The sequence below is a fragment of the Tachypleus tridentatus genome, chromosome 3 (assembly GCF_004210375.1).
Source record: "Tachypleus tridentatus isolate NWPU-2018 chromosome 3, ASM421037v1, whole genome shotgun sequence".
NCBI lineage: Eukaryota > Metazoa > Arthropoda > Merostomata > Xiphosura > Limulidae > Tachypleus > Tachypleus tridentatus.
This window is the reverse complement of record NC_134827.1, coordinates 92598339-92626154: the sequence shown is the minus strand read 5'-3', so window position 1 is coordinate 92626154 and position 27816 is coordinate 92598339. Positions and strand designations below refer to the sequence as shown.

Genomic DNA, 27816 nt, shown 5'->3' with positions numbered 1-27816 from the left:
TATGGCTAGCCTATTGGTAAGTGGCTAAAGTACTTCAGAAATCCACGAATTTAACTTTAACTCATAACTGCAGACATATATAAAGTACCAGTCTTATTTTTAGGTGACTTTGAATCACCCTTGTTGTCAATAATAATGAATGATAAATTGTAAATCGCATACTATCACGTTTAGAGACATTTTGTAAGCGTAGGATAAAAACAAAAGGCTTTCAATGATATAAACTGGATATCCGTCCTTAAACTAAAAGCAGTTAGCTTGCAGCAGTTACAAATTACAAACATTGTTGTACGCATATTTTATATTTTCAGTCTTATAATATCGAACAAGTAATTAACGAAATCAGATTGCTTGCAGTGCCAAATTAGAGTCCAATAGGCGCAGTTTTTGTTTGTTTGTTCTGTTGTTTTTTGAATTTCGCACAAAGCTACTCGAGAGCTATCTGTGCTAGCCGTCCCTAATTTAGCAGTGTAAGACTAGAGGGAAGGCAGCTAGTCATCACCACCCACCGCCAACTCTTGGGCTACACTTTTACCAATGAATAGTGGGATTGACCGTCACATTATAACGCCCCCACGGCTGGGAGGGTGAGCATGTTTGGCGCGACCCTCGGATTACGAGTCGCACGCTTGGCCATGCCAGGCCCATAGAGACAAAAAGAGATTTGCTTGAGTTTACGACTTTGTTCCAAATTTGGAACTTTTTAAAAAAAAGACTGATGAAAAAAATCATTGTTTTGAAGAGTTGTTTTATGTTACATCAACCCTTGGACACCATTTACACCACATTGCTACATTTAATGATAACACATTTTGTTCCTGGATACTATGTGTTATTTCTTCACCACCCACCGCCAACTCTGGGCTACTCTTTTACCAACGAATGTGGGATTGTGTTGTAGCGCGAAAAGCACAGAAAATAAAAGCACAGAAAATGCCATTATTCCCTTTAAACTTTGCTTTTGAGACCTGGATAATGAAATTTAGAAATTAACCTATTTTGCATGTAAAATCGAGCAAATTTGCACATTTTCATTTACATAAGGTCTGAATAAAACAATATATGAATCAAGATTTACATGTATTTATACTAAAGTTACACAAAAATGTTTAGAAGTGAGTAGTTTTTCGAGATTTGCGACTAATGTAAAGAACTTTCACCTATCAGCCCCAAAATAGTCTCCCATCTTTTTTTCGTTTTACGTTCCTTGGTAGAGGCGTTCAAAATCCAGTATATCTTGGTGGAAGCGCTCGCCTTACTCCTCTGAGTATGCTTCCATGTTCTCTTTGAATTTATCAAGATGAGCGTCAAGAATATGGACTTTCAGGGACATCCTGCAGTCCATTTTGCCGTAGTTCTTATCAAGAGCCTCAACCAGTTCCACATAATTTTCGGTCTTGTGATTGCCCAAGAAGCCTCGAACCACTGCGACAAAACTGCCCTAAGCTTTTTTTTTCCCTTCCTACTGAGCTTCTTGGGAAATTCTGTGCACTCCAAAGAAGACATGTTTTGACCTTTACCTCGGACAGCTCAGGGAAGAAGTCTCGAGGGTACTTGAAGGCTGCAGACTCCTTATCAAGAACTGTGAGAAACTGTTTCATAATACCCAATTTTATGTGCAATGGTGGGAACACCTTTTGGAGGTCCACTAGTGGCTCACACTTGACAGTATGCCTCCCCACATATAACCCGGTCTGTTGTGGCCAGTGCTTCCTATTGTAGTGCGCTGCAGTGCTCCTGCTGTCTCAAGGGCAAAGATAACAGGGAAGCTTGGTTAAGCTTCCTTGGAGATCCTTCAGGAATGCCACCATTTTGATATCTCCTATAACATCCCAGCCATACTCATACTTCAAGGCTTCTAGCAAGGTCTTGATGCTGTTGTATTCCTCTTTTAGGTGCACCGAATTTTAAAAAAGTATACCTTATCATATTTGTATCATATAAAATCTTACTATTGAAGCAAAAATTGTCCATCTTACCTTCTGGAGTTTTTGTGCAGTGCTTGCAGGTAAAATGAGGTGCCCAGGATTTGTCTTGATTCCTGACAGGCATGCTGAAATATGCCTTTTTGGCTTCACACATTTTAACAGATGCTGTCACAAAATACTTTGTCGCTCTTGTCTTTACAAATTGGCCACATACATAACAGAATGCGTCTGAAGAATGCTTGCAGCTTCTTGATACAATCTGATAGGTTTACGTTTCACTAAGACAGCTGATACTAAACTGAAGTGGTGAGCCCTTCTGTGTGTGTGTGTGTGTGTTACTATGAAAAGTTCTAGAAAATTTTAAAAGGTTCTTGAAAATTCTCTTAAGTTTTACATCATTCTAGAAAATTCTTGCAAGTTCGAAAACATTCTCTATCAGCTGCTCAGCACTGAATCTAGCTGGAATGTTCTGGAAAATGGGTAAATTTAAAAATTTCATTACCCAGGTCACAAAAGTAAAGTTTGAAGAAAAATAGGTCTTTTCCGTTTATTTAGGACATAATCAATTGAGAAATAACACTTTCTGCCCAGGGACAAGAAAAAAGTTTTGTTACATAATGTTATCAAACAAAAATAAAAAGTCATGGAAAGCGAGAAGTGAGAACAAAATTAGGAATAAAATCAATATTACTGTATTAAAATATGCGTATATTAAATGTACATTACATGTAATTCAGGGTTTGAGAATGCTACTTAATTTGGAAAGTTTTTTTTAACTAATAATTGTAGATCAGGGTTGGTTTTGCAAAATATAGTGAAATTAGATACGTCGAGTTGGGATCCTGTTTTTACTCTATGTTGGTCTGTAGAAGAATCATAGGGAGTTACTCAGCTTTTTTTTTTTTTTGTAAATTGAAATGCTTAAACCACAGGGTTCTAGTGGTACACGTTTCTTAAGATAATCTTTGGAAATTGATGTAATCCATTTCATGATCGAATTTTACCTTGACGAGCAAAATAGCACGAAGTCATGCGGTGTTCACCCTTATTAATGATAAAACAAATTTTTAACATGGTTTCCTAAAATACAAGTTTACCACAGGATCGCCGACTATTTAAACGAGTCCAATTTTGCGTGATATCAAATTCTAGACTCAATAAATGATTATTTAGACTGTAAGACTTTTTGTTCACCAAATTAATTATTTTAGAGTCCCAAATCTTTCATAAAGAAGGGCTATATGGACATTGTTACTGGGGTGAACTAAGGGCAAAGTATTTTGAAATACAAGAAATTTCACGAAAATGACAAAGTCATCTTCTTGTTGTGATCTTTCTGTTCATATATTATTTATAGAATCGTTTGCAAAAGTTTGAAATGGCAAAAAACTGATGAACATTATTTTCAATACTACGATTAGGTTCTAGGTATTTTAAAAAGGAGAGACATATCTGAGTGGAAGCTTAAACAAATTTCGTCTTTTAAATAACACTAAAAGCAATATCTAATCCAAAACTATCGGAATCTTTTTTTTATAGTTTCTACGATACACTTATACAAGCAAAGATGCAACTGTTAATTTTCTTAATACACTACTTGATGATGTGTCCTGGGATGAATACCAAATTGGAGCCAAAAAATTACACCTAAAACAATCATCTAATGTTTTATGTGCGACTAAGTGATTTGTTCTAACACCAGGGAATAACTGTAGTATATTCGCATACCAGACTATGTGGAGCTGAAATAATGAGTTAAGCTTATACTTTTGGACTTCTTCTACAGGAATGGTAGGTAATTCACTTAAAGCTGGTGTGAGGATATGTTGTAGAAACAGGTTATTAATAATCTATGGTTATTCTCCGTTTTCTGAAGTTAAGCTCAAAGCCTCACGTGGGTATCGAAACCCGGTTCCTAGTGTTGTGGGTTTTTAATTTCGCGCAAAGATACACGATGGCTATCTGCGCTAGCTATCCTTAATTTAGTAATGTAAGACTAGCTAGTCATCACCACCCACCGCCAACTCTTGAGCTACTCTTACCAACAAATAGTGGGATTGACCGTCACATAACGCCCCCACGGCTGAAAGGACGAGCATGTTTGATGCGATGGGGATTCGACCCCGCAACCCTCAGATTAGAAGTCGAACGCCTTAACCCACCTGGCCCAAAAGTCTGAAGACATACCACTAGGGGTACTATCTATGAATAAGGTCAACCAAAATGGTTGGATAGGTTTTGATGCCATAACATAGCCAAATATTAGTAACTTAAATGTTTATTGACAAATAATTACGAAATATTAACAAACGATCTAACGTTGCCAAAATATAATTACGAATAAGAATGGCATAATCAATTATGACTGCGCACATTAGAGACCACTGTTTTGGCGATCACGGAAAATAAGATCAGATCAAAAACAATCGGATAATTCACCAAAATTCAACTTTGTTCTTAACTTTCGCGAAAAGCTACACAAGGGATATCTGTGCTAGCTATCTTTAATTTAGCAACGATACATTAGAGGACGGAGAAGTGAAAGTCACAAATAATTCCCCTCAATGCGAGCATGCTCTGTGACGAAAACTTGAACCCGCAATCCGGAAATTGCGAGTCAAGAACCCTAACCACCAGGCTAAAAAGGTCAAAATAACCTATTGTACTATCTACATATCGTAAATAAATTGAAATCTGAAGGATAATTAATTCTTAACATTGTTGAATGATATAATTACACACACACACACACACACACACACACATAACGACTTTAAGAGCCATGACAATAAAACCATGACATTTTGAAACTTCTTTAACGACAATATGGTCGATAAATATTTCTCTAATTTACCTCTACAGAAGTGCTAATATTGTCGTACTTTTATCTATAGTCTAAGCGATTTTTGTTCTGCTTTTTTCACTTGAATTTTATATTTTCCACTTAAAAGCAACTTATACCATTTAGCTTCTTGACACACTGTACCCGATAACTATTCCATCTCGTAATACATTTTGTATTCAGAGAGATAGTTATATAAATAATATATTTCATAGATAATTAAAATCGTTTTATGTTTATACAATTTTAAAATCTGAACTGAAACCGTTAATAGTTTCCACTCTAATTTTTCGACACCGTCTTCAGGAGCTATCTGCAAGATACACTGATTTATACGTTTTCTTGTTGTCACGTTATTTACGTTTGTTTTTTTTTGTATTTACATAATTCCTTAGTCATCTTTCATATTACATCACTTCAATATCAATGCTTTGACATAAAGACCCTTCATGCGTTTAATATTTTTTCCCTTTCAACGCAAGTATTGATACCTTGTCTTGTGAAAAACAGTTCCAATTTAACACAACATCAGATTAGTAATAGTATAAACACAGAAAAGTATATCATACATAAACTTCACAGAAAAACCCCCCAACAATACTCGCTATGATACCAAAATTATTCACAATAAATAGGTCTATTCCATTCAGGGACAAACAAGGAAAATATCAAACCACATATTTGTTATACCAAGTGTTTAATAAGTCTGATTTGACCAAAAGCCTTGAAGTCACGCACCCATCTGGCTAGATCTATCGAACATGTTTTCTTACCATTTCTGTTTCATAGATGACACCTGATACTGGTCTTTATGGCAGACGAAGTATCACTCCATGACTGAGTTCTATAGTTAACTTCTTGAGATCTAATTGGCACAACTAGGTCAATGATATCATGAAATACAACTTTACATGGCTGCTGTTGGAAAAGTATTTACCGGAAAATTCTGATTACAGAAGTGTACAAAGTAAAACGTTTTACTGTTAGCTTTGACAATTAATAGATTCTAAATCATTCTATACTGCAGGTGCACTTTGAGATATATTAACGTCACTAAACAAAATCATTTTAGCATGCTGCAGCTTATAACTATTTCAACAGATGACCAGGAATGTATTGAGATTTTACAGGGCCCAAGAAAGTTGTTCAAGGACATATGAATTTTCTTTATGAAATACATTATTCTTAATATTAATATTGAATGGCATTATACTAATGTTTGCGGGTAACATTCTGGTATAAGATACAGCATATTATTATAACAAGAAAAAAAGCCATTTCAATAAAATTCTATATAAAACAAAAGGTACAAAGAATATCTTCAGACTTAGGCCGTTTGCTGTCACGTTATCTGTAAAAATTTTAAACTTGCAATGCTTAACAGTTACACTACAATCCCAACGGTAAGCTAATTGAAACAAGTGAGCACTTATTTGCAATACCCCTGTTCCACAACACTTGACATCTATTCAATGATAAAGGTCCTGAGAAACTACACAAATTTAGCAAGCTTGATAAATGCACAAACATGAAACGCATCACTACCTTTAGGAAGACAAACCATATCACCCCTACTTATGTCACCATATGGGTACAAATGCTGTTTCACTTTTATATATCTAAAAAAAAAATAATTTAAACTACAATATTTGTTTGTTAGTTCTCATTATTAACAGCAGAAAATGCAATAAAGCTGTTACTTTTAATGGCATTTTTAATAATAAAATACAAGAATGTATATTTATTCAGAGATGGATACTTTGGGAACACTTTAAATTTTCTTATTAGATAATACTGTAAAATCAACTGATACTAGTCTTTTACAGCCCACTATTCTTAAAATGTATCATAATAAGTTTATAGAAGTTCTTTTTATAAGAAAATTTGATATGTACAACACAAAAACAGGGTGAGCACTAAATTAAATGCATTTGTTTGGACATAGCTTCATGTACAATTTGTGCAAAACTTTAGAGTAACAGTTCTAAACATAATGCTATTGCTAATTACAAAATAGGTTATTAAAATATACTTAACTTCACTTGTTCTTACAATGCTTTCCACCATATTGTATGCACAATTTAAGCTATGAATCCAGTAATCTTCAATCAAATCCTGCCTTCTCTTACACATTCTGTTGACTATCTCAAAAAGTAGTTTTATTTAAAGTTTATGCAATCATGTCTTCTCTATATTTTTTGTTCCAATAAAACTACACTGCACTTCTGAAATTATTTTAAGAATTATCAACACTTGTCTAGCTAGCTCTAAAGTATATTCTTTACAGAATGATTTACAATGAATAAATAGCAGTTGCATCAGTTAAGGTCATATGTACTTCACGATGTTTATATTTTACAAAGTATTGGAAGTGTTTGAAAACAAGCAGTTTAGAACTTGGATGTGTTACTGGTAATGTTTCAGTTATCAAGAAGACTATTTAGAAAACAGCAACATCATTCATGGATGAAAGAAAACTAGAGTGAGCAGCTCAAAATAAAATGCAAATTACCTGGCCATAATTATTTCAAAATGTCTAATGAAAGTCACAACATTATAAGAACTAAAATTAAGAGCTGATGACTAGATAAGTTTTAGTACAAAAAAACCCAACAAAACACTATTCAAGGTACTGCACACAACATTCATGAACAAATTACCACTATCTTTCCTGAAATTTATTTTTCAATGAAATGGACTGATCTAAAAGGACTGCCGACTAAGACTAAACATAGTAACAATCGTGCATGTCCTATCTATGCTAAATGGTAACATATATCAAAGTACCATTGTTTCTTCAAGTAGTGTTGAAAGTTCATACATAACATAATAACTATATTATTCATTTTTCTTGTTAGTCTGGGAAAGATAAAACACAGTGAAGCTTTATAATAAAATATTTATCTTCAACATCACGACCTGAAGATGTGGGAAATCTTTATACAACTGTTTCTCTGGGTGTAATTCAGGACTGTCTTTGTACACAACTAGAAGAAACTACAACCATACTATAATACAACAATGCATGATGACCAGACATCTAGCACATTTTTATTGCAGTAACGAAAGCAAACATTTTGACAAAACTACAGTAGTTGTTCTTTCCAAGATATTAAAGTTGCCAAAAAGACTCAACATTACTTATTTACATATATTTCATGTCAAACCCAAGGAATTATTTCTTAACAATAAGTTACATTTGAAAATGTTTTTATCTTTCATAGGATGGCATTTGGTACAGATAGGCAATAAAAAAATAGAGCACAATTAAACAATAAAAATTTAATCAGTGAAATCGTTTACAATATACATGATTCAAAGATGAATTGAAAAACAAAATTTATGATGATGATGGCTGACTTCTGATCTACATGCTTTGATTTGGTAAAGGAACCACAAGGAAAAAGCTCAGGCAAATTATTTTTTCTCTTTAAAAATGTATATTGGGTTTCTTTCAGATTTTTCTCAAAATCCTATCTTGTACTATGGAGTGTGACACTGTATTTTGTCTTTTTCAGCCTTTTTTAAAGTCTACTGAATCAAAAGGTATGAAAAGCAAGAGCCACACTTTTACAATAATCATATTTCTATGTAATTACTTACTCTGCTTAAAAAACCCAACATCTGAATTATTTTTTTGGAAAATACAATTATCAAGAACTAATTAAACTTCAGTCTCTTTAATACTGTGATGAACACTGTGTTTGAAGGAAAGCTGAGGCTCACATATATACATACCAGTATGAACATTAACCTTAAAGAAAAAATTAAGCAATAAAATGGTACAGAGTAGCTATTAACATTCAAAATCAAGAGTGAAAATTTATTATTATTCATTATGTTCCTAAGGTGAATGTTGTATAAGTGTTTCTGGTGGAAAGAAGATGGTCTTCACCTATGCTTGCTTCCAATTATGTTAAACTATTCCCTAACTTGAGATCAAGTCCTCAGGCGCTTTGGGCATACAGTCGTGTCCATTCTCGAGCTTAAATGAAAAAAAAAAGAAAAAAAAGACAGCGAACTATGTTATTTTAGAATTCCACTATAAATAATTATTTTGTACATCAACAATATTAAATATGTCAGAAAAAATGTTATGAGTAATACAAGTAAAAATCAATTTACTTCTTCACACTTTTCTTTTACATTTATTTTGTAGGCAAAAATTTTCACTCCTGACCTCTTGCACATTATTTTATGCAGTTGAACTATCTTGTTTAACACATTACTTCTAACAAACAACTTCAATCAATATCCTAAAACACAAACAAGTTGTCAATTTTCTGAGACCCTTTCTCAACTGAGAAACAGGGGGTGTTAATGCACTATTTCAGTGTAGTAGTGCACTTGTTTTGTTTGTTCAAAATAATTCTGAATTATTATTTTATAAATAATTTTAAATTAGTAATAGAATGCTTTACTAAATTTTGTTCATCCCAATACCTTTCGAGGCTCACCTAAAGGTCATGACTAACAGTTTGGAAACTGCTGCTCTAGAAATACGTTACTCGAAATCAAGGAAATAGTAACCATTTTAACAAAATTCAAATATCCTTTGCACATTGAACAAGTTCATATTTTCCTGCACAATTTATTTATGCCATACAGACTAATAAAAACTACATTATTCTGATGTAATTGCTTCAAAGAAACAGGAACTAGATACATGAGACATTAGTCTTTTACATTAACAAGCAAGTAATTTCATACAACTAACCTAAAAATTGGGAATGTCATTTACAATAAACACCTTAAATATAACACAATAAATGAGAATCACTTAAAACATTTTGAGTTTACACAAGTACAAAACACCACAATTATAGACATGGTGAAATACATCATAATTTAAAAGCTTGGAGTCTGTACATACCAATACCCAAATTATTCACTCCAAAACAAATAAATATGAAAAGCAGCGATGTTTTCTATTAAAAGTGTAACTGGCCTAATTAACTAATTAGCTGCAATATTCTGATTACAGCAAACATACATATTAATAGTACATACTTTGCTTTTCTGTCTTAAGAAGCTGTTGTCTTTTAAGCTAAAGAATATTCAAAACAGTAAGAAACACCACTGGAAAATGTAAACTTCCAGAACAAAGAAAAATTGTTTTTCTCTTCCTGTTTTACAAATGTGTACTGATCATAAGCAATGCAACATACTGATAAAGTTTTCATTCAGCAGTGCTTCTAATCAAAAATATGCATGGAATTTTATCTACTAATATTGGAACTAAACTCTTTGATAATATTGATTGTGATTAAGATAACAGCTGTCAGACTGTACTTTCAACAACTGATGATTCAGCTAATATGTGGTAAGAATATTTACTACTTATGGTCTGTTTCCATCCATGATTAAATTTTATTTAAAACAATTAATGAAAAACACACTATAAGAATGACAACACAACAAAAGTTGTACCAGTTCTGATTGCTTCTGCTTCATTAATTTTCCATTGTTCAGCTACATCATTGGCCAAAGGATCGTCAGGGTTTGGGGCACTTAGTAATGCTTGAATGGATAGTAGAACTGTTCGTATTTGTAAAGCTGGACTCCATTTGTCTGAAAGACCAGAACTATTTCATGTAACATTATACAGTTACAAATTACAATATACTATGTTAGACAACTTGCTATGAAAAAATTTCATGCAAAACACAAGAATATTCTTTGTGAAAACTAAGAAAGTATAAGTATAACATTGTGTCATCTCAATGGTTCTAAATGTTTCATTCACTTAAAAAAATCAATAACATTTTAGAACTGGAACATTTCATAATTGTCAGTTTAGTCACTAAATAATTGTTTTATTATTTACTTAAGTTTAAGTTCTACAATTTCCTCATTTCTTTAGTTCCTTATGCCCTGTCTACCACAACATGGTTGTTTCTGACCTCTGTATTCAATTGATGTATTCTTTGCTGGTTACTTTTGAAAATAATTCACAGTATTAAAATAACACAAAAAATACTCATCACCAAAATGTATGCTTTTTTTTTTTATTAATAAAAGAATAAAGAGCTGCTCATGTGCATACAATGTGAAAATTTATTATTTTACCTAATCTAACCTTAACTACTATAGTTTCCTAGTTTTAAATTTTAAGTTACTTTTATAATACCAAATAAATAATACACATGGAAAACAAAAAATAAAGTGCTTACTTTGAATTTCATTCTATTTGCTGTCTACAAGACTTAACCCTGCTTTTTTCTTTTTTTATACTAACGGTAGTATATATGTACTAAATTTTAATTTAAATAAATAATGCACCAAAGAATGTAGAATAGTTAGTAAAAAGCAGAAAATGTCTCAAATATCAAAATTTGTCTGGCTTCTAACTATATGACAAGACCCATTACAAATTCTTCCAAAAAGGTTTTGTTACTCATGGGAACAAAGCTTGTACTGAAATGATTTTTTTTGTAGGGAAAACAATGCAATAATACATCATTTGATAGATGAAAAACCTTTTCTATTAGTTAAAAATAAAATAATAAATGTATGGGAGCAATTGACAATTAGAAGAAAGGATGTGATAAAAATAATCTGATTTTCTATCTGTTGACTGTAACAAAACAAAATTAAACGTTATGAAAATTATGCTTCATCGGAATGATGACAATAAGTAATTTATTATTAAACTTCATATTTTATGGGAGGGGTGATAAATCAAAAGGGAGATGCCTTGAGAAAAAATATCACATTTCTCACACTAGGGATTTTTCAGGATTTTTTTTTTTAAGTCTTAGAAAATTACGAACTTAAAACTTGTATACTATTAAAATATGGAATATTAGCAACGATTGTATGCTCTACTAATTGGTATAACATGATCAAACAAAAGACAGTATAACTAAATTCTATATGTAATTCACAAAAAACCTTGTGGCATGCACAATAAAGGATGCAAAAAGGGTAATTACTGTTGAAAATTCACTAGACATTTTCTTTAAAAACAAACCAAAGAGACCCTGTTGTGGAAAGTGATAAGATCTCACTAAAACAAACAGAATAATTAATCTGACAAATTACACTATGTAACACAAATTTTGCTCCTGGATAGTATTTTTATTTCTTAATTGCTTATGTTGTAAAAGTACAGAAAATGGCCATTATTCCCTTCAAACTTTGCTTTTGTAGACTGAATAACATAAAATTTAGAAATTAACCTATTTTCTATGTAAAAACAGGCAAATTTGCACATTTTCATTTACATTAGGTCTGAATAAAACAATAAATAAATCAATATCTACATGTATTTATACTAAAGTTATACAAAAATGTTTAGAAGTGAGTAGGTTTTCAATATTTATGTCTGTAATGTAAATAACTTTCATGAATCAGCCCCCAAATATAGCCTCCCATCTTTTTTTCATTTTACGCTCCTTGGTAGAGACATTCAAAGTCCAGTATATCTTGGTGGAAGCACTCGCCTCACTCCTGTGAGTATGTTCCCATGTTCTCCTTGAATTCATCAAGATGAGCATCAAGGATATGGAGTTTCAGGGACATTCTGCAGCCCAATTGCCATAGTTCTTCACCAGAGCCTCAACCAGTTCTACATAATTTTCGGCCTTGTGATTGCCCAAGAAGCCTCGAACCACTGCGACAAAGCTGCCCCAAGCTTTTTTTCCTTCCTACTGAGCTTTTGGGAAGCTTTGTGCATTCCAGGATCTTTTTTTGTCAAAAACTGTGACAAATTCTTTTATAATCCCCAATTTTATGTGCAATCTTGAAAACAACACTTTCTAGAGGTCTGTTGTGGACAATGCTTACTGTTGCAGCGTGTTGCCGTGTTCCTACTGTCCCAAAGGCAAAGATAAGAAGGAAACTTTGTAACGTTTCCTTGAAGACCCATCAGGAATGCCACCATTTTGAAGTCTTCGATATCCTCCCAGCCATACTCATCATACTTCAAGACTTCTAGCAAGGTCTTGATGCTGTTGTATTCCTCTTTGAAGTGCACCGAATGAGCCAGGGAGATGAGTACTTATTCCTAGTTATGGAGCAGCACAACTTTGAGGCTTCTGGATGAGCTATCAATGAAGAGGCACTACTCATTCAGGTTACAGGCAATTCCAATTGCCTTGCACAGACTGGATACATTGTGGCAGAAGTAAAGCGCATCTTGACTAGTGAAGAAGCTTGAAAAATGTCAGTGATACTTCCTCTGACTTGCAACTTACACACTTTCATGTAAACAATCCTACTCCTTGAGCCAAGATGTCAAAACCTCAGAATCTGACTTTGTTAGACCAAGATCTCTGATCAAGTCATTGAGGTCTCTTTGGTTAGGGTGGTATGGGTTTCTCTCACCAGCTGCACCTTTGAAATTGTAAGCTGGATCTTCAACATCTACCTCTTCTGATTTGCTGCTCTCTTCTCTGGATGGCTGCTTTCTCTCTGGCAGAGTGGGTACAAGGAGCTCAGGTCAGTGTGGCTATGGATGATGGAAGGTCTGGATATTTGATAGAAGATGGATTTTTGCCAGCCCAATATTTGGAAGGGTCCACCATGCAGAAGTAGCAATTGCTTAAGTGGTCAGTGGGTTCAAGCCAAATTCTTGGAATAGCAAACTTCATGGCTCTCTTTTCCCCTCTGTACCATCCTGCACAAGAGCAAAATAAAATTATTATGAAGAATAAATTTGTTTCATCCATAATTAACGTGTAAGAGATTCATGCAAAATATTTTATGTGATATTTTTTCTATACTATTGGAAATAAAAATAAACATTTAAATTTTAAAAGGTCTAAAATTTGTATAATATAAAATCTTACTATTCAAGCAAGCAAAAATTGTCCATCTTACCTTCTGGAGTTTTTTCCAGTGCTTGCAGGTAAAATGAGGTGCCCAGGGTTTGTCTTGATCTTTGATAGGCATGCCAAAATGCACTTTGCAGGCTTCACACATTTTAGCAGATGCTGTCCCAGAGTACCTTTTAGCTCTTGTCTTGATAAACTGGCCACATACATCTGGAGAATGCTTGCTGCTTCTTGATGCTATCTCATAAAATCAGATAGGTCTGTGCATTCACAAAAGCAGCTAGAACTAAATTGAAGAGTGAGTGGTGAGCCCCTATATATATATATATTACTACGGAAAGTTCTTGAAATTTCTCGCAAGTTCTATAACATTCTAGAAAATTATCTATCAGATATTTAAAGCAGTGATTCTACCTGGAATGTCCTGGAAAATGGGTAAAATTGAAAATTTCATTACCCAGGCCACAAAAGCAAAGTTTGAAGAGAATAATAGGTCTTTTCCCATTTACTTTAGGCATAAGCAGTTGGAAAATAACACTTCTGCCCAGGAACAAAACAAGTAAAAATTTTGTTAATAGTATTATCTGTTGTAACCTTGTTCAGTTGCAATGTCAAATCATCTGTTTCTCTGTTTAATCAATCGTTTTATTATCTTGTGACAGGTGAGGTGTTTCTTATTTGTTGCAATTTTAAATTTTACTTTATATAACAGGAACTGTTGCTGCTAATCAAATCCACTAACCTATATTGTTCCCCGAGATACATGCAACAGATAGTAGGGTTAAGTACTAAACTATAGATTTCAAAACTGCCATGAAAACCAATTAGTTAGGTATTACATAACAATGTTGCCACAGTCCAAGGAAATGCTTTAAAATGCAGTAAAGTCTGGAGAAAAAAAAAAGAACATAGTTTATGACGAGACTTGCAGTTTGAAAAAGAATATCATGATAAGACAGTACTGTCCAAAAAAGAAGTGCATGACAAGGCTTCCACAAGCATAATAACCAGTAGGCTATGTCCACCATTAATAATTAGCAAAAGAAAACAACCAATTGCAAAGTAAATTGTATTCTACAGAGTAGCTGTGCCAAGCCAAAGGTTGAATGTTTAAATATGTGAATATAACAATGTTATTTGCAAAACTGACCACACAAGATATGGATTTCTCAATCAAAAATTATTAATTATATATACAAAGCCAAAAGCACACCCTAAAACAACTTTTGCTTAGAAGGTGCATTCCTAAACTTTAAAGTACACATCTGTTTTCAAACTTAATATGTTGAATTGTTGGAACTGGAAACATCAGATTCTTTGAGTCTAAAAGCCATCTGAAACAACAGTTGAAAGTTGTTGAAACACATCTTTACAATGTCTACTATTATTTTACAATGTTTGCTTAAGACCAAAATAATATAAAATATAAAAGAATAAAAACTATTATTTTGAGTAGCTGTACAAAACTAGAAACACTGCATTTAAAAATATACAAATTTGTTTTTTTTCTCAAATACACTAAGAAAATAAAAAGTCATGAAATTGAGGCAAAATATCAGGAATCAACACTACCATGTTTGAGAGGTTAGAAGCACAAAACATAATTATAATTCTGTCAGTTATGAGCATTCCAAAGATGCATTTAAGTTAGTTTCTGACAAACTAGACTATACTGCTAGTCTAGATAGTCTTTATAAAAAAATTATCATTAAAGGTAGTAATAAAGTTAAATATTAATTCAATTCTTCAAAATTCTGATGTTATTAGGGTATAACTTTGTATTAACTTATTAGAATTTGTCAAAGAGTCCAATTTGTTTTTTAATTGTTGTCATTATGAATGACTTGAAGGGGTACCTATTGGTTTATGGACTGCAACAGGTTAAGCAACTTTGTTTTCAAGTAACCCGAAAAAAAAAAGATAGTTAGAAAATTGTGCTTAACAGATTACACCTTTATACTAAAGAACATATATTGATGACACAATTGTAGTTTTTAAAAATAAATTTGATATTTAGGAATTTCAAAACTACTTAAACAATGAAAAGAACAATATTAAATTTACAACAGAAAAACAGTGTTAATACTTTACATTTTTTAGATACCAAGATAGAAGTTTTGAGACTAAGTGTTATCATAAACCAACATTTACTAGGTAATATTTTTATTTTGACACTTTTAACCATTTAAAGTTATGAACTTAATTTACAAACTAACTTAATATATTGGGTCTAATTATAATTTTCCTTTTCTGGGTTCTATGAAGTAAAAACGTTTTTACAAAAGATATAGTTTTCCTGTCATTTATTTACAGTATTTTAAAGAACTATTTAAAAGTTCTGTACTTTTTTAAAACCATTAAACATTAAAACTAAAGAAATAGTTTGTTTTCTACTTTTTACTGACAAACATGCAATAAAATTAAAGTAAAACACTACCATCAATTTTGATTAACATTTTTTCAATAAATTAAGTTTAGAATTGTTTTAAAAACCAATGTCACATGTAATAATTTGACAAAATAGGCTCCATAAAACACACTGTTCTCATACCATTTACAAATTTACAAGCCCAAGGTGGAACCTTGGCTGTGTCGACTCTACAGTTTATTCTTTGAGATCAAGAATCACAGTATGCACAAATACAGTATACAATCGGTAAGCCACCTTTCATTAATTTTGGTAAGACAGGGTTATCGATATTATATCCAATGGCCAACAGAAAATACTCTGCACTTAGGAAAGCCTGTAGAAACACAAGGTGCATTCCGAGTTAAACGTAAACACAACAGTAAGGAAAGCCTGTGGATACACAAGGTGCATCCCAAGTTAAATGTAAACCAAACAGTACTATCTCTGCTTCAATTCAAAGAAAATAGAACATCACAGTTTCAATAACTAGTAGGATTTGTTTGTTTCTTTATAATTTCTATCAAAGCTATATGAGAACTATCTGCTATAGCTGTGCCTAATTTAGCAGTGTAAGACTAGAGGGAAGGTTGTCATTACCACCCACTGCCAAATCTTGGGCTACTCTTTTACCAAGTGAATAGTGGGAATGACCATAACATCATAACACCCCCACAGCTGAAAGAAAGGTCAAACATGTTTGGTGTGAGGGGGATTTGAACCTGTGACTCTCAAATTGCAAGTTGAGCACCCTAACCACCTAGCCATGCTGGGGCAACTAGTAGGAAGTAGAATATATCCAAAGTTACTACCTGAATCATTTCACAAGTGAAGAAAGACAAACACCAGCACAACGTGCATGATAACTGTCAAAACATATGACACAGGCATGAGACAATTAAAGTAAGGTATTTTGAAATGTTTTCAGTGCACACAAAAAACTGCCTAAAGAAACGTGGCTGACCATAATTTCCAGCTTTAAAATTTGGAAAACAATTACACAGCATGAATTAAGGACATATGCTATAAAATGAACACATTAAATAGAAAAAAGGAGTCTCACTGACAATCCATTGGGATGTAACTGCTGTCCAGTCAAACTGTGCAAAAAGAGAGGGCAGGCAGACTTAAAATACCTGAGGTCTTGAAAAGCCCTAAAACTCACCGAGGATAAAAAGGAACTGCACCTGGGTAAAAATAAAATAATCTTGCAGAAATAATAGAAGTTAAATATTAATGTGGTCCTTACTTAAGAATTGTGTGTAATCTTAATTAAAAAGTCACCTATGAATGGAAAGAAATTAATATATCAGAGGTTCAATATCGTACCAAAGAGACATAACCAAACTGCAGTCAACCAGATCATCATTAGACTGAAATAAAATGTCATCTTGAAATAACCTGTGAACCACATTACCCAATATGATCATTTGTATTAACTAAAAAGAGAACTATTCAATTAGAAATACAAGCCAAGCTAAATGGTCAATGTCCAAGCTTTTAATCCAGTTAGAAGAAATGTCACATGAAAAAACAAACAAGTTCACAAACACAAATATTTTTTTCTAGTGAACCAAATGGATAAATTAGCATTAAAAAATTCATTGTATCAACAAATTCCAATAACTACATATGGTTTAATCAAATAAGGCAATGACTATGTAAAATGTGAAACTGGCACATTTCATTTAATCTTGCCTCTTCACAGAACTAAACATAGTAACCACAAAACAGATACAATGAGGAATCTTCATAAAACCTGGCTTCCCATTATGTATGGGGAATGATTGTTTGAGAGCAAAACCACATTTCTCAATCTGCTATGACCACTGTGGGAAATCAAAATTCCAATTTTTTTCATTGTAAGTCCATAAACTTACCAATATCCAACCAGGACATGTATATGGTATGCAGACAATTTGGCTAGTAAAGAAAATGATTTGCCCTGTCCTTGTAAGAAATGGCAAGAATTTAAAAATTTAGTAGAATGAAAAGTTAGACATGAAAAATCAAGACCTTGATGTTTTCTATATATACAACTTGAAAAACAAGTTAGTTGGGAAAGAAAAATACGCAGTGAAAAATAAACCCTTTTCATGCTTGTGGTTGGTATAAGCTGACAACCACAAAAAATACTGCTGAATTTGATTAATTAGAAATCAGAATCTTTAGCAAAATAACCTAAAAACAACAAAAGAAAACCCTCAGAAGTGAAAACCAAAATATGTATATATTTTAATACTTTTACAATAACACAATTTTACAGTAATAAATGTACATTATATGTGTAAAATGAAATTTACCTTTAAGTATATCTAAACAGATTCTTCCTAATTTGTCTATGTTGGGATGATAGATTTTCGTCATAAATCGAACTTTAGGAGCTGACATTGGGTATTCCTCAGGAAGAAATAGTTCCAGTTTAAATACTCCTCCTTCAAAAGGTGACTAAAGAAGAAAATGTCAAAACAAGATTTGCAAGGATAAAAAGTTTTCTGAACAGCCCACCAATAAGACATCTGTATTCTGTGTAAACTTTTACAAAGAAAACATTTTGCATTTACTGAAAATCTGTTGAGAAAAAAGATAAAATCAACAGTATGTAATTTTGAGAAATATAATAGAAAACTTTTATCAGCAGTGAACGATGTTGATTTTTACTTCTGTACATTTATCGCTGAAATAAAACATTTCAGATCAATCTGTAAAAGAAAGTTAGTTGTCTTGTTTGCTTGCTTGTTTCATATCAGATATTAAATCCAGTCATTAGAACAAAATGTCCTTTCTTATAGCAGTGGTCCTCAACTGCCATTGCATATTGAGATTTCAGCTAGTCTGATGAATTTTAAAATATAGCCACCAAAATAGTTTTACAATGGAATATGAAAGTAATTTTTAAAAAGTAAATATTGTACAAAATGACCAATGAAATTTTGGGATCAAGACTAGTTGTTTTTTAAGTTGAAAAACAAAAGTATTAGAAACATCTTTATCAATTATTACAGTGACTATAAAAAGAAATCTGTCAATATTAGAAGTTATGATATATTGTTCTCAAGATATAAACTTAAATTTTGTCAAAATTAAAGACATTAACATACAGCATTTTAAATACTACTTTATTTTACAATTAAAGTTTAATGAGTTTGAATGAAAATTTCTAATTTTTTCAACTTCCACCCACTCTTGTTTACACCAATATTTTTTTCATCTTCTATTATAAATCTTAACTATTTAGATGCATACATAACTTCAAAGTTACAAGTATACATTTAAAGTTATTTGATAATACAACACTTACTCCTTCTGGTCCAGCAACAACAACATGGAAATATCTAGCATTACTCTCGTCGGGAGTTGCACTAATTCCAGGAACCGGCTCTGCCATTAATCTCTGGGTCTCCTATGTATTTTTAGAGAGTATCATACAAGTATTGTAACAGTTTTGATTATATACTTATATTAATATTGATGTTTGTGCAAGTTAAACTTATATTTAGGAATACTTCTCGTCCTAAGTGTATTGCGAAATTCCCACCTATTCTATAAATAGAACATTCTTGAGTATAAAAATCAGCAGTATGTTTTGCAAAAGCACTAGTGTATTGCTGCTATACTGAAATTTCTAAAACCTCACATTAGCATTTATAAACTTACATGCTGAGATACAGCTAAAACTGCAGTTGATATACTATAATCCTCTGAAGCTATAACTGATTGCTTATTAATCAGGAAACTACAGATACCTGGCCAGGAACGTTTATAGATTTGGATCATTATAAACAGCTTAACATTGGCCACTAGTATTTGTATATGGACACATTTTCACTGGAGAAAAATCTTATTGCAAATACTTTGAAACCACATAAGAATAGAAAGCTAGCTAGCTACCTGTTAAGTGAACTGTACTGATAAACTCGAAATGAATTCTGTACTGTTAGTAAAATATTCAGTTTATGTCAGACTCAATACTGTTTGAAAGTGTGCAACACTTTTGTGTATAAATCATTATTCATAATAATCATTATACAATGTATTGTTGTTTGCATATTAAAATATATTTGTGTTAAGAAAATTGTATATCAATCTCATTGGCAAATATACATTTGATATACATCAACATTCAATTAATTTATAAAAAGTAAAAATTTCAGGTTATTTGAAATTGTAATACCCAAGGTAATAAACTGGAAATATATCTGGGATAAATTATATTATGTAACATAATAAATTTGCTATTTGCCCGAGATTTGAATCAGAGACAAAATCTGATATTAATTAAAATTCAATTTATATTTATCAGTGCCAACAATATTTAATCATATTTGGCATTAATATTATTGGGAGTTCTACTAATTCCAGTAATAAGTTCTGCCATTAATCTCTGGGTCTCCTATGTATATTTAGAAAGAATATCACGTAAGTGTACACTAAAGATTATAATATTCATCACAAGTAGTTTTTTTTTTTTTAAATGCTTTGGTTCACTATTTTGTCTCATAATATTGATCATATGCATTCACAAGTATTGGTCTGATTTAAAAAATGCAATGACCTTGCATAAGATTAAATGTGGAACAAAAGTCATTCATTTAAAGGTGCTTAAAAATTAAACTTCTGAAGATCTACACAATTTAATGGAAACATTCCACTAATTTTTGGCCATTCATGTAAAAAGAAGATTCAAATAACAGCAACAAAACAAACTTCAAAGAAAAATGTGAAAGTGTTAGAAGTTAGGATAAATAATTGTAACTGTATGTAATAATCTTCAGTCATCCCAGAAAAAGATATTCATTTTATCTTACATTTTAACTTTCCATTACACTGTTCATTGACAATTTCACTATAACATTAAGATAGAGTAAAAAGATAAAAGTACAGTTTTACCAAAGGAAAAACAAAAGCTTTTGATTCTGCAAAAGCAAAAGATTCTAGAGATTATGAACATGAAGTATAAATCTTCCGTAAATGCAATTCTACACAAATGCATATTCTGGGGAAAAAATTAGGACACCCTACCCCCTAATAGCTAGTGTTACCCCCTTTGGCTAAAATAACTGCAGTGAGACACTTCTTGTAGCTATCTACCAGTCTCTGACAGTGGTCTGAAGAAAGTTTGCTCCACTCCTCAATGCAGAATTCTTTCAGCTGCGAGATGTTTGAGGGGTTTCTTGCATGTACAGCCCATTTCAAGTCACCCCACAGCATGTCAATGGGATTAAGATCTGGGTTTTGACTCAGCCATTCCAGAACTCTCCATTTCTTAGTTTTCAGCCAGTCCTTGGTGGATGTACTGGTATGTTTTGGGTCATTGTCGTGTTGCAGGGTCCAGTTCCGCTTCACCTTTAATTTTTGTACAGATTGTCTCACATGATCCTCAAGCACCCTCTGATACACAGAATTCATGGTGGATTCTATGATTGTGAGCTGTCCAGGTCCTGCTGCTGCAAAGCAATCCGAAACCATGACACTTCCACCTCCATGCTTCACAGTTGGTATGAGGTTCTTTTCCTGGAATGCTGTATTTGGTTTATGCCAAACATGTCCTCTGTTCTGGTGTCCAAATAATTCAATTTTGGACTCATCTGTCCAAAGAACATTATTCCAAAAGTCCTGGTCTTTGTCTACATTCTCTCTAGCAAACTTCAGTCTGGCCTTGATGTTTCTCTTAGAGAGCAAAGGTTTCCTCCTTGCACACCTTTCATGCAAGTATTGTTTTTTTTTTTCTCTACATATCTACAAATTGAACAATGACAAAATCCCTTGGTACTTTGCGTATTCCAACTGAAGTCATTCTAATTTAAATCTTTGAAACTTTTAAGGCTTTTTTTTTTTTTTTTTTATTACCTACCTTTAATTTCAGATGTTACTCAGATTTTTCCAAAGGTTTTATGTCTAACTATTCTAGATATTCTGTGCAAATGACGAACACCACTATGAACAGCAACAGAGAAGTTTGATTTCACTGCACATTTAAAATGTAATTGTATCTCTAAATTAATGAGTAAATGCAATTTATATTACAATAACATTTTATACTTTGCATAATGAATTATTACTGACTATGACATATAATGTAGGACAACTTTCTCAATCAACATTAACACTCATCTGTAGCCCACAGGATAATTAATCCAATTACATCCATGAATACTATACACAGTCATCCTGTTTTGATATTAACTTTCAACAATAAATTTGTTTAAACAGTGTTCATATACTGTTGGTGAAAGATTAGGCATACTCTTACATTATGTGTGCAGAGTTGCAGGTATACATATAAGCATTTAGTGCCTTGGTGAATTAATTTGTTTGTGTGAAGAGTTTAGAAACTACGTATCTGATTATACTGTTTGTTGCCTAAAAGACTGGGTAACTGACTAAGCTGAAAAATTACAGCAACTCCAATTTTAGAACTCTGAAGCCAAATTTTAAGAGCACTTTGCACAATTACGTGACCCAATAACTACTTTATTATAAAATGATAGTGTAACTTTAGGCCTTCAGGTACATATTGAACAAAAATTACAGGTGTATAAATGAATAAATATTTCCTGAAAACAATCTCATATCTTGACCAAGCAAAGCAAATGGTATTTCAACATCATAACAACACAGTAAAGAGGGCTATAAATAACTCTTACAGTATTAGTGAAAGTATGTATTCTTTTTCAGGGCTATGTTCTTATATCCTACATTTCCTAACAATATATTTAGTAAGTCAAAATCAATATACTGCACACAAATTTTCTTTCTGTTCTTACTTGCATGGAGAAGTAGATATGTACAATTGAGTTTAGTTTTTGAAATGATCAAAAGATCTGGCAACCAAAGATAAAGTAAAAACATTGGCAACTGCTTGAAGAAAGGTTATTGTTATGACATGAAAACTGGAAGATGGGAGTTATACGGAAATCAAGACACTTTTGACATGTGAGTAGGGCTAGGCACTTGGGAAAAATTTGGTAATTAATTAGGATCATTAGTCATTTACATTCAACTATCAGATTCTCATATGACTGCTAAGAAAACAATTATTCTTACAATATAACAAAAACATTCTACTAATTTGGTTTCAATAATCGTGGTGTGCAGAGTGTAAACAGCATTATGTTTGACAACAACCATATGGGAAATATTGCAATAACTTTACTTTGAATAATTGAAAATGGTAATAACTGAAGACCATAATATCACTTGGTTGTTCTTGCAAGTCTTGACACAAATTAATCGAATGGGCACAGGGCTAGTCCAATGAATTGACCCCCATACAAAATCTAAATACATCTTAGTTATGAAGCTTAATAAATTATAGTGGAATTCTATATCAGTATAGTTATTTCTAATTTTTTTGGTAATTCAACTGTATATATAAAACCTAAAAAATAAAAATTGACATCCTCCACATGCAAAATTTTAAAAGACTTAGCAATTACGTACAACAGCAGCAGAGTTCAAAGGTCATAGCTAGAAGAAAATTGTTTGCTTTATTTTGTTGTTCTGCATTAAGTAAAATAAGTTTAAAAATTTATTTCTAAATAGTAATAACCTTTTTACATATATAATTTATAATAAATGAAATGAGACTACAGTATAAAATACTAGTCCACTAAAACAGTCAAAACAGGAAAGACTAAAGGTCAGTTTTATCTTATTGGATACATAAAATGAGTGCATATGCCAATGCAAGTTATGTAATGTTAGTTAGGTATGACTGGAAGGTCAATATAATAAAAACTAAATATATAGCATTATGAGACTTTTAGACTAAGCATTTGTATTTGTGTTATAATATATAGTCATTTTAGCATGAAAAAACCATGTTTATTTCCTAATTTATTTATGATGATTATGAGGCTGATTAAGTGACAATTCCACAAGTTAAGGTATAGAAAATAAAATATAAAATTTTACTGAAAACAAACATTTGAAATGTACTTAGGAGATTCTAGAGATTACTAAAATAACATCAGATTTTTGAAACTTTTTTTAATCATAATATGAAATCACCTTGTATTCAGACTAGTAACAAAAGTCTCAATATTTTCACAAATCCTTAATAAATAGTTTATTAAAAATCTATTTTTTCTGTACAAAAAAATTGTAACCTTTATCAAAAGTCTACCAAATTTTGAAGATACCCCTGCATCAAAGGTTAGTGCAAATACTGATCGCATGCAAATGTGTAGACAAACTCACGTATATTATACAGAGCCCATTGTGAAAGGTTAATCACAAAAAATTTGCAATATTATTATTATAATATAAGCATTCATTTAAACATTCTGCAGATTTGGTTGATGTTAAAAGTGAAACATTACTGTAGCAAGTTAAAAACTATATATATTAATTTTATCCAGACTTAAGCAGTTTTAACACAAGATTGCTTTAAAATGAATCCCTTATCATTTTGTAATATTTATTTAACATAATTCATGAGGAACAAAGTTTATATTTCCATTTCTTCAGCTGCAAAGTTTTGTCTGTAAACAAAACAACCTAAAGAATAACTAGATAAGAACCTATGACCCCTTGAGAATATGATACACTTCTTGATTTTCAATCACTTCTCTTAGTTTCTGTTAAAGGCTTGGTTTAAACCAAATGATGCCACATCGAGTGGTTTGATCATTAACAAATGAGCCAATGCTCTGTAAACAGCAAGAAAAGTTAACATGATTTGATAAATATTATCATGTAATAATAAAGATATCAGTGTAAGTTTCTTATTGTCTCGTAATTTTTTGTTCTTTTCATATGTGAACTGTGAAAGCATTTGTCTGTGAAATTATACCTTTAATGAAGCTATAAACATTCTTCAAAGACATCAGAAATCTAGAGCGAAGTTTATAGAGCTTAAATGGATAACAAAAGATGTTTAACACAAATAGTTTACTAGACACAAAGTGATTTAGATCACTTCGCAAATAAATTGCAGATGACGTTTAATTATAATAAAGACAAGATCATTGATGTGGGTTATAATATGAATTATGAGTGCTGTTGTGATGAGAATAACCTTAACAGTGCTATAAAAAGAGTTTTTGTGTTCTAATTTGTCAGTCTACAAACATACCTTAGATGAAAAGATTGTCATATACCATAAGGGTTAGATATCAGATATTTTAACATGAAAGAAGTAAAAAAATCTGACTGAGGTGTTTATGATTACTAAAAGAATTAATAATGTTGATGCAATCTTTTTTACATACTTATTGGTGAGAATGGCAGGACTACAGGATAAGTCAATATTATAGCAGGGTAAAAGCTATTGTGAACTAGGAGTTTTATCTTTTTTAACAATATAGTTAGCCTTTGGAATGAGTTGCTTTCATATGTGGTAAAAGTAAATGCAAAGAAGTTTAAGGAAAGACATGACAAATATTTAAATGATAAAAGCTCTCTGAGCTTATATATACACACAAGTAATTTTGTTTAGTGGATGTAACATCCAATTTAAGAATGCTTTCATCTGTTCCAATCCCTTACAGCATCTCCCTTTTCAACATTGCACTTTCTATGTCCACTCTACTGATGTCAAACCATCTCTCTTTTTTAGGTATCTCTTTGGCAATATACCCTAGAGTTCTATCAATCTGACTGCATTACCAACATATCCTGTTCCTTGCATAATAATTATACATCATTTGAGTGGTTTCCTTTTATTTTTCTGTTATGGTTTGAACATATTTGTTTCTTCAGATTAACACATCGTGAATTGTCTTTCATGATAATTCCACAGATCTACCACAATACTTTTAACTCTAAGTAATGTTTGAATTTATTTTTCCCCACACTGACCAACATTCACTTCTAAACATTTTGACTATTTGGCCTATTATTTTGCATTCTATTATTTTCAATTTCATAAGCATCTGTCAGTCATATACAACTCTAAATACTTCACATCATTCTTTCCATCCTTGCTTCCAAATTTTCAACATTTCTATCACTCTGAATTACAAGTCTAAGATTTTTGTGATCACACTATAGGTTTTTCCAAAATTAACAGTTATGCTATTTTATCCATCATGACAAAAACTAAATATATTCAGTTTTTTATGTTGTGAAGCACAGTTCCAGCTTAACTTCTCTAGTCATATTAACTATTAACAAAGTGGCTCTCAATTTAAGGAAGTCGATATGTTTCCTGTCTGTGCTACTGAAGGGATGCCCTAGCTGTTGTTCCAGTTTTTTTTAAGGACTCAATCCTAAGTTTTAGCTGTTTAGTTTTCTGTGCCTACCATCCTGTGATGTACAACCACAAACATGAAAAATATTAATCAGTCCAATGCTTTCAGGTGCTGTGATGCTTTCAGCTGTTATCATCAAAGCCAAATTTCCATTTTAACTTCAATGATACGACAAGAAATAACAATGAACTTTATAAGATAATTTTAAGACTTGTATTAAGATCATTATTGTTTTATAGTACTGATATTAATTGCCTTTGAACACTTATTGTAATACAATAAAAGTTTAAAACATTTTATTTTATGATATATTTTTCTTGTTCTTTTTCTCATATAAATACAATACTAGGGTTCCATATTTTGCTGGAATGATGCAATTTTTAGCACACAAAATACCGTGAGACAACAATAATGTAGTTATGGGGTGTGATGAAGTTTCACAAAATTAATATTTTAAATCATCTGTACTTGGTGAAATTTCACAATTAAATACTGCAGAAAACTACTAATACCATAGTGATACAGGTTTCATCCATAAAAACATTGCCTTTAAGGATAAAACTATCTGTAAAACATGCAGTTCTCTGTTTTCCTTAAAACTAAATATCATAAGTATGGCAGCCTGGGTAGTAAAGAACTTATGGAAATAACATGTATGAGGTAATTGCTTTAAGTTAGAAAAGCAATACATACATTAACCTGTTAAGAACCTACACTGCATTCAAAAACCAGTGTTTAATGCAAATTAATATGAATACAACTCTTACAGTTTTCAAATCCTAAATAGGGTATGAAATAGAAATATAATAAGATGACAAGCAAATTTATTTTAATTGAAGTGCATAAAACAAGTTATATATTTTAAAATATGTATTTAAACAATAAAAATGTACTAGTTTGACATAATTTATTAACACTACCAGTGATGGCGAAAATGCAAGTCCAATCTATAAAATTAAAAACTATTAATTTGTTCCCGTGTACCTTAATTAGAACTTAGAAGAATGAAAATCAACAACGGAGTAATTAAATATAAAATATTAAAATCCATTTCTTTTTCATTATAAATATATTACTAGTTAGGCCTACAAATACCGGTTTCAGAAAAAGAAATACTCATTCAATTTATTGATTAACTACAAACTTAAATAATCTTATAAAAACACAATAGTTATAAGGAAAAAAATAATTAATTTTGCAAATGAGCAATACAATACGTGTACTTACTTTAATTATTCGACGAGGTAAATTAGCCATTTCAAAACACAAAAATAAATTTCCCGAACTTCCTCTGCTCCTGTACTAGCAAGTTCAAATGATCTTGCCGAGTTTTTAACAAACCTTCTAACGTTGACCACCGATCACTGATACGGATAGTCACCAAAAGATGGCTGAACTAGTTAGCGCCCTCTTTGATTATAATTCAGGAGACTTAGTGTGTAAATATAATTTAAAACTTCTTTAAAGCAAAATTTTAAACTCAAAGTAAGTATGGTTACCAGTTGTTGCATATGTTATTTTACTTGAAATTACCTGATAAAACAAATAAATGATGTAGTTAATTTTAACTTCTCTTCAGAGAAAGCTACCTATTTAACCTAAAATGCAAACAAAAATTTACCTAACAGTTACGACTAGATATTTTATGTCAAATCTTACTCAAGAA

The 27816-nt window shown here is 31.7% G+C and overlaps 1 protein-coding gene and 1 long non-coding RNA gene across 2 annotated transcripts; both read right to left on the bottom strand.

The window, feature by feature from the left end:
• Positions 1-7779: 7779 nt before the first annotated feature.
• On the bottom strand, positions 7780-27544 carry LOC143247478 (ubiquitin-conjugating enzyme E2 N). Its single transcript, XM_076495691.1, has 5 exons — positions 27378-27544; positions 19256-19357; positions 18258-18402; positions 10201-10341; positions 7780-8755 (listed from the first exon to the last, which is right to left on the bottom strand). The coding sequence occupies exons 1-5, from the start codon at positions 27405-27407 to the stop codon at positions 8718-8720; spliced, it is 456 nt and encodes a 151-aa protein (XP_076351806.1). The 5' UTR covers positions 27408-27544; the 3' UTR covers positions 7780-8717.
• Positions 10349-18251, bottom strand: LOC143247479 (uncharacterized). The gene is made up of 2 exons (XR_013026565.1): positions 13594-18251; positions 10349-13390 (listed from the first exon to the last, which is right to left on the bottom strand). It is a non-coding gene; the product is annotated as an uncharacterized LOC143247479 (long non-coding RNA).
• Positions 27545-27816: the final 272 nt, after the last annotated feature.

Coding starts and splice junctions, on each gene's coding strand:
- LOC143247478 (XM_076495691.1), bottom strand. CDS start 27,407: ATGGCTAATTTACCTCGTCGAATAATTAAA. Junction 19,358..27,377: donor TACCTCGTCGAATAATTAAA/GTAAGTACACGT, acceptor AAAAATACATAG/GAGACCCAGAGATTAATGGC. Junction 10,342..18,257: donor CTGTTTAGATATACTTAAAG/GTAAATTTCATT, acceptor CTGGTCTTTCAG/ACAAATGGAGTCCAGCTTTA.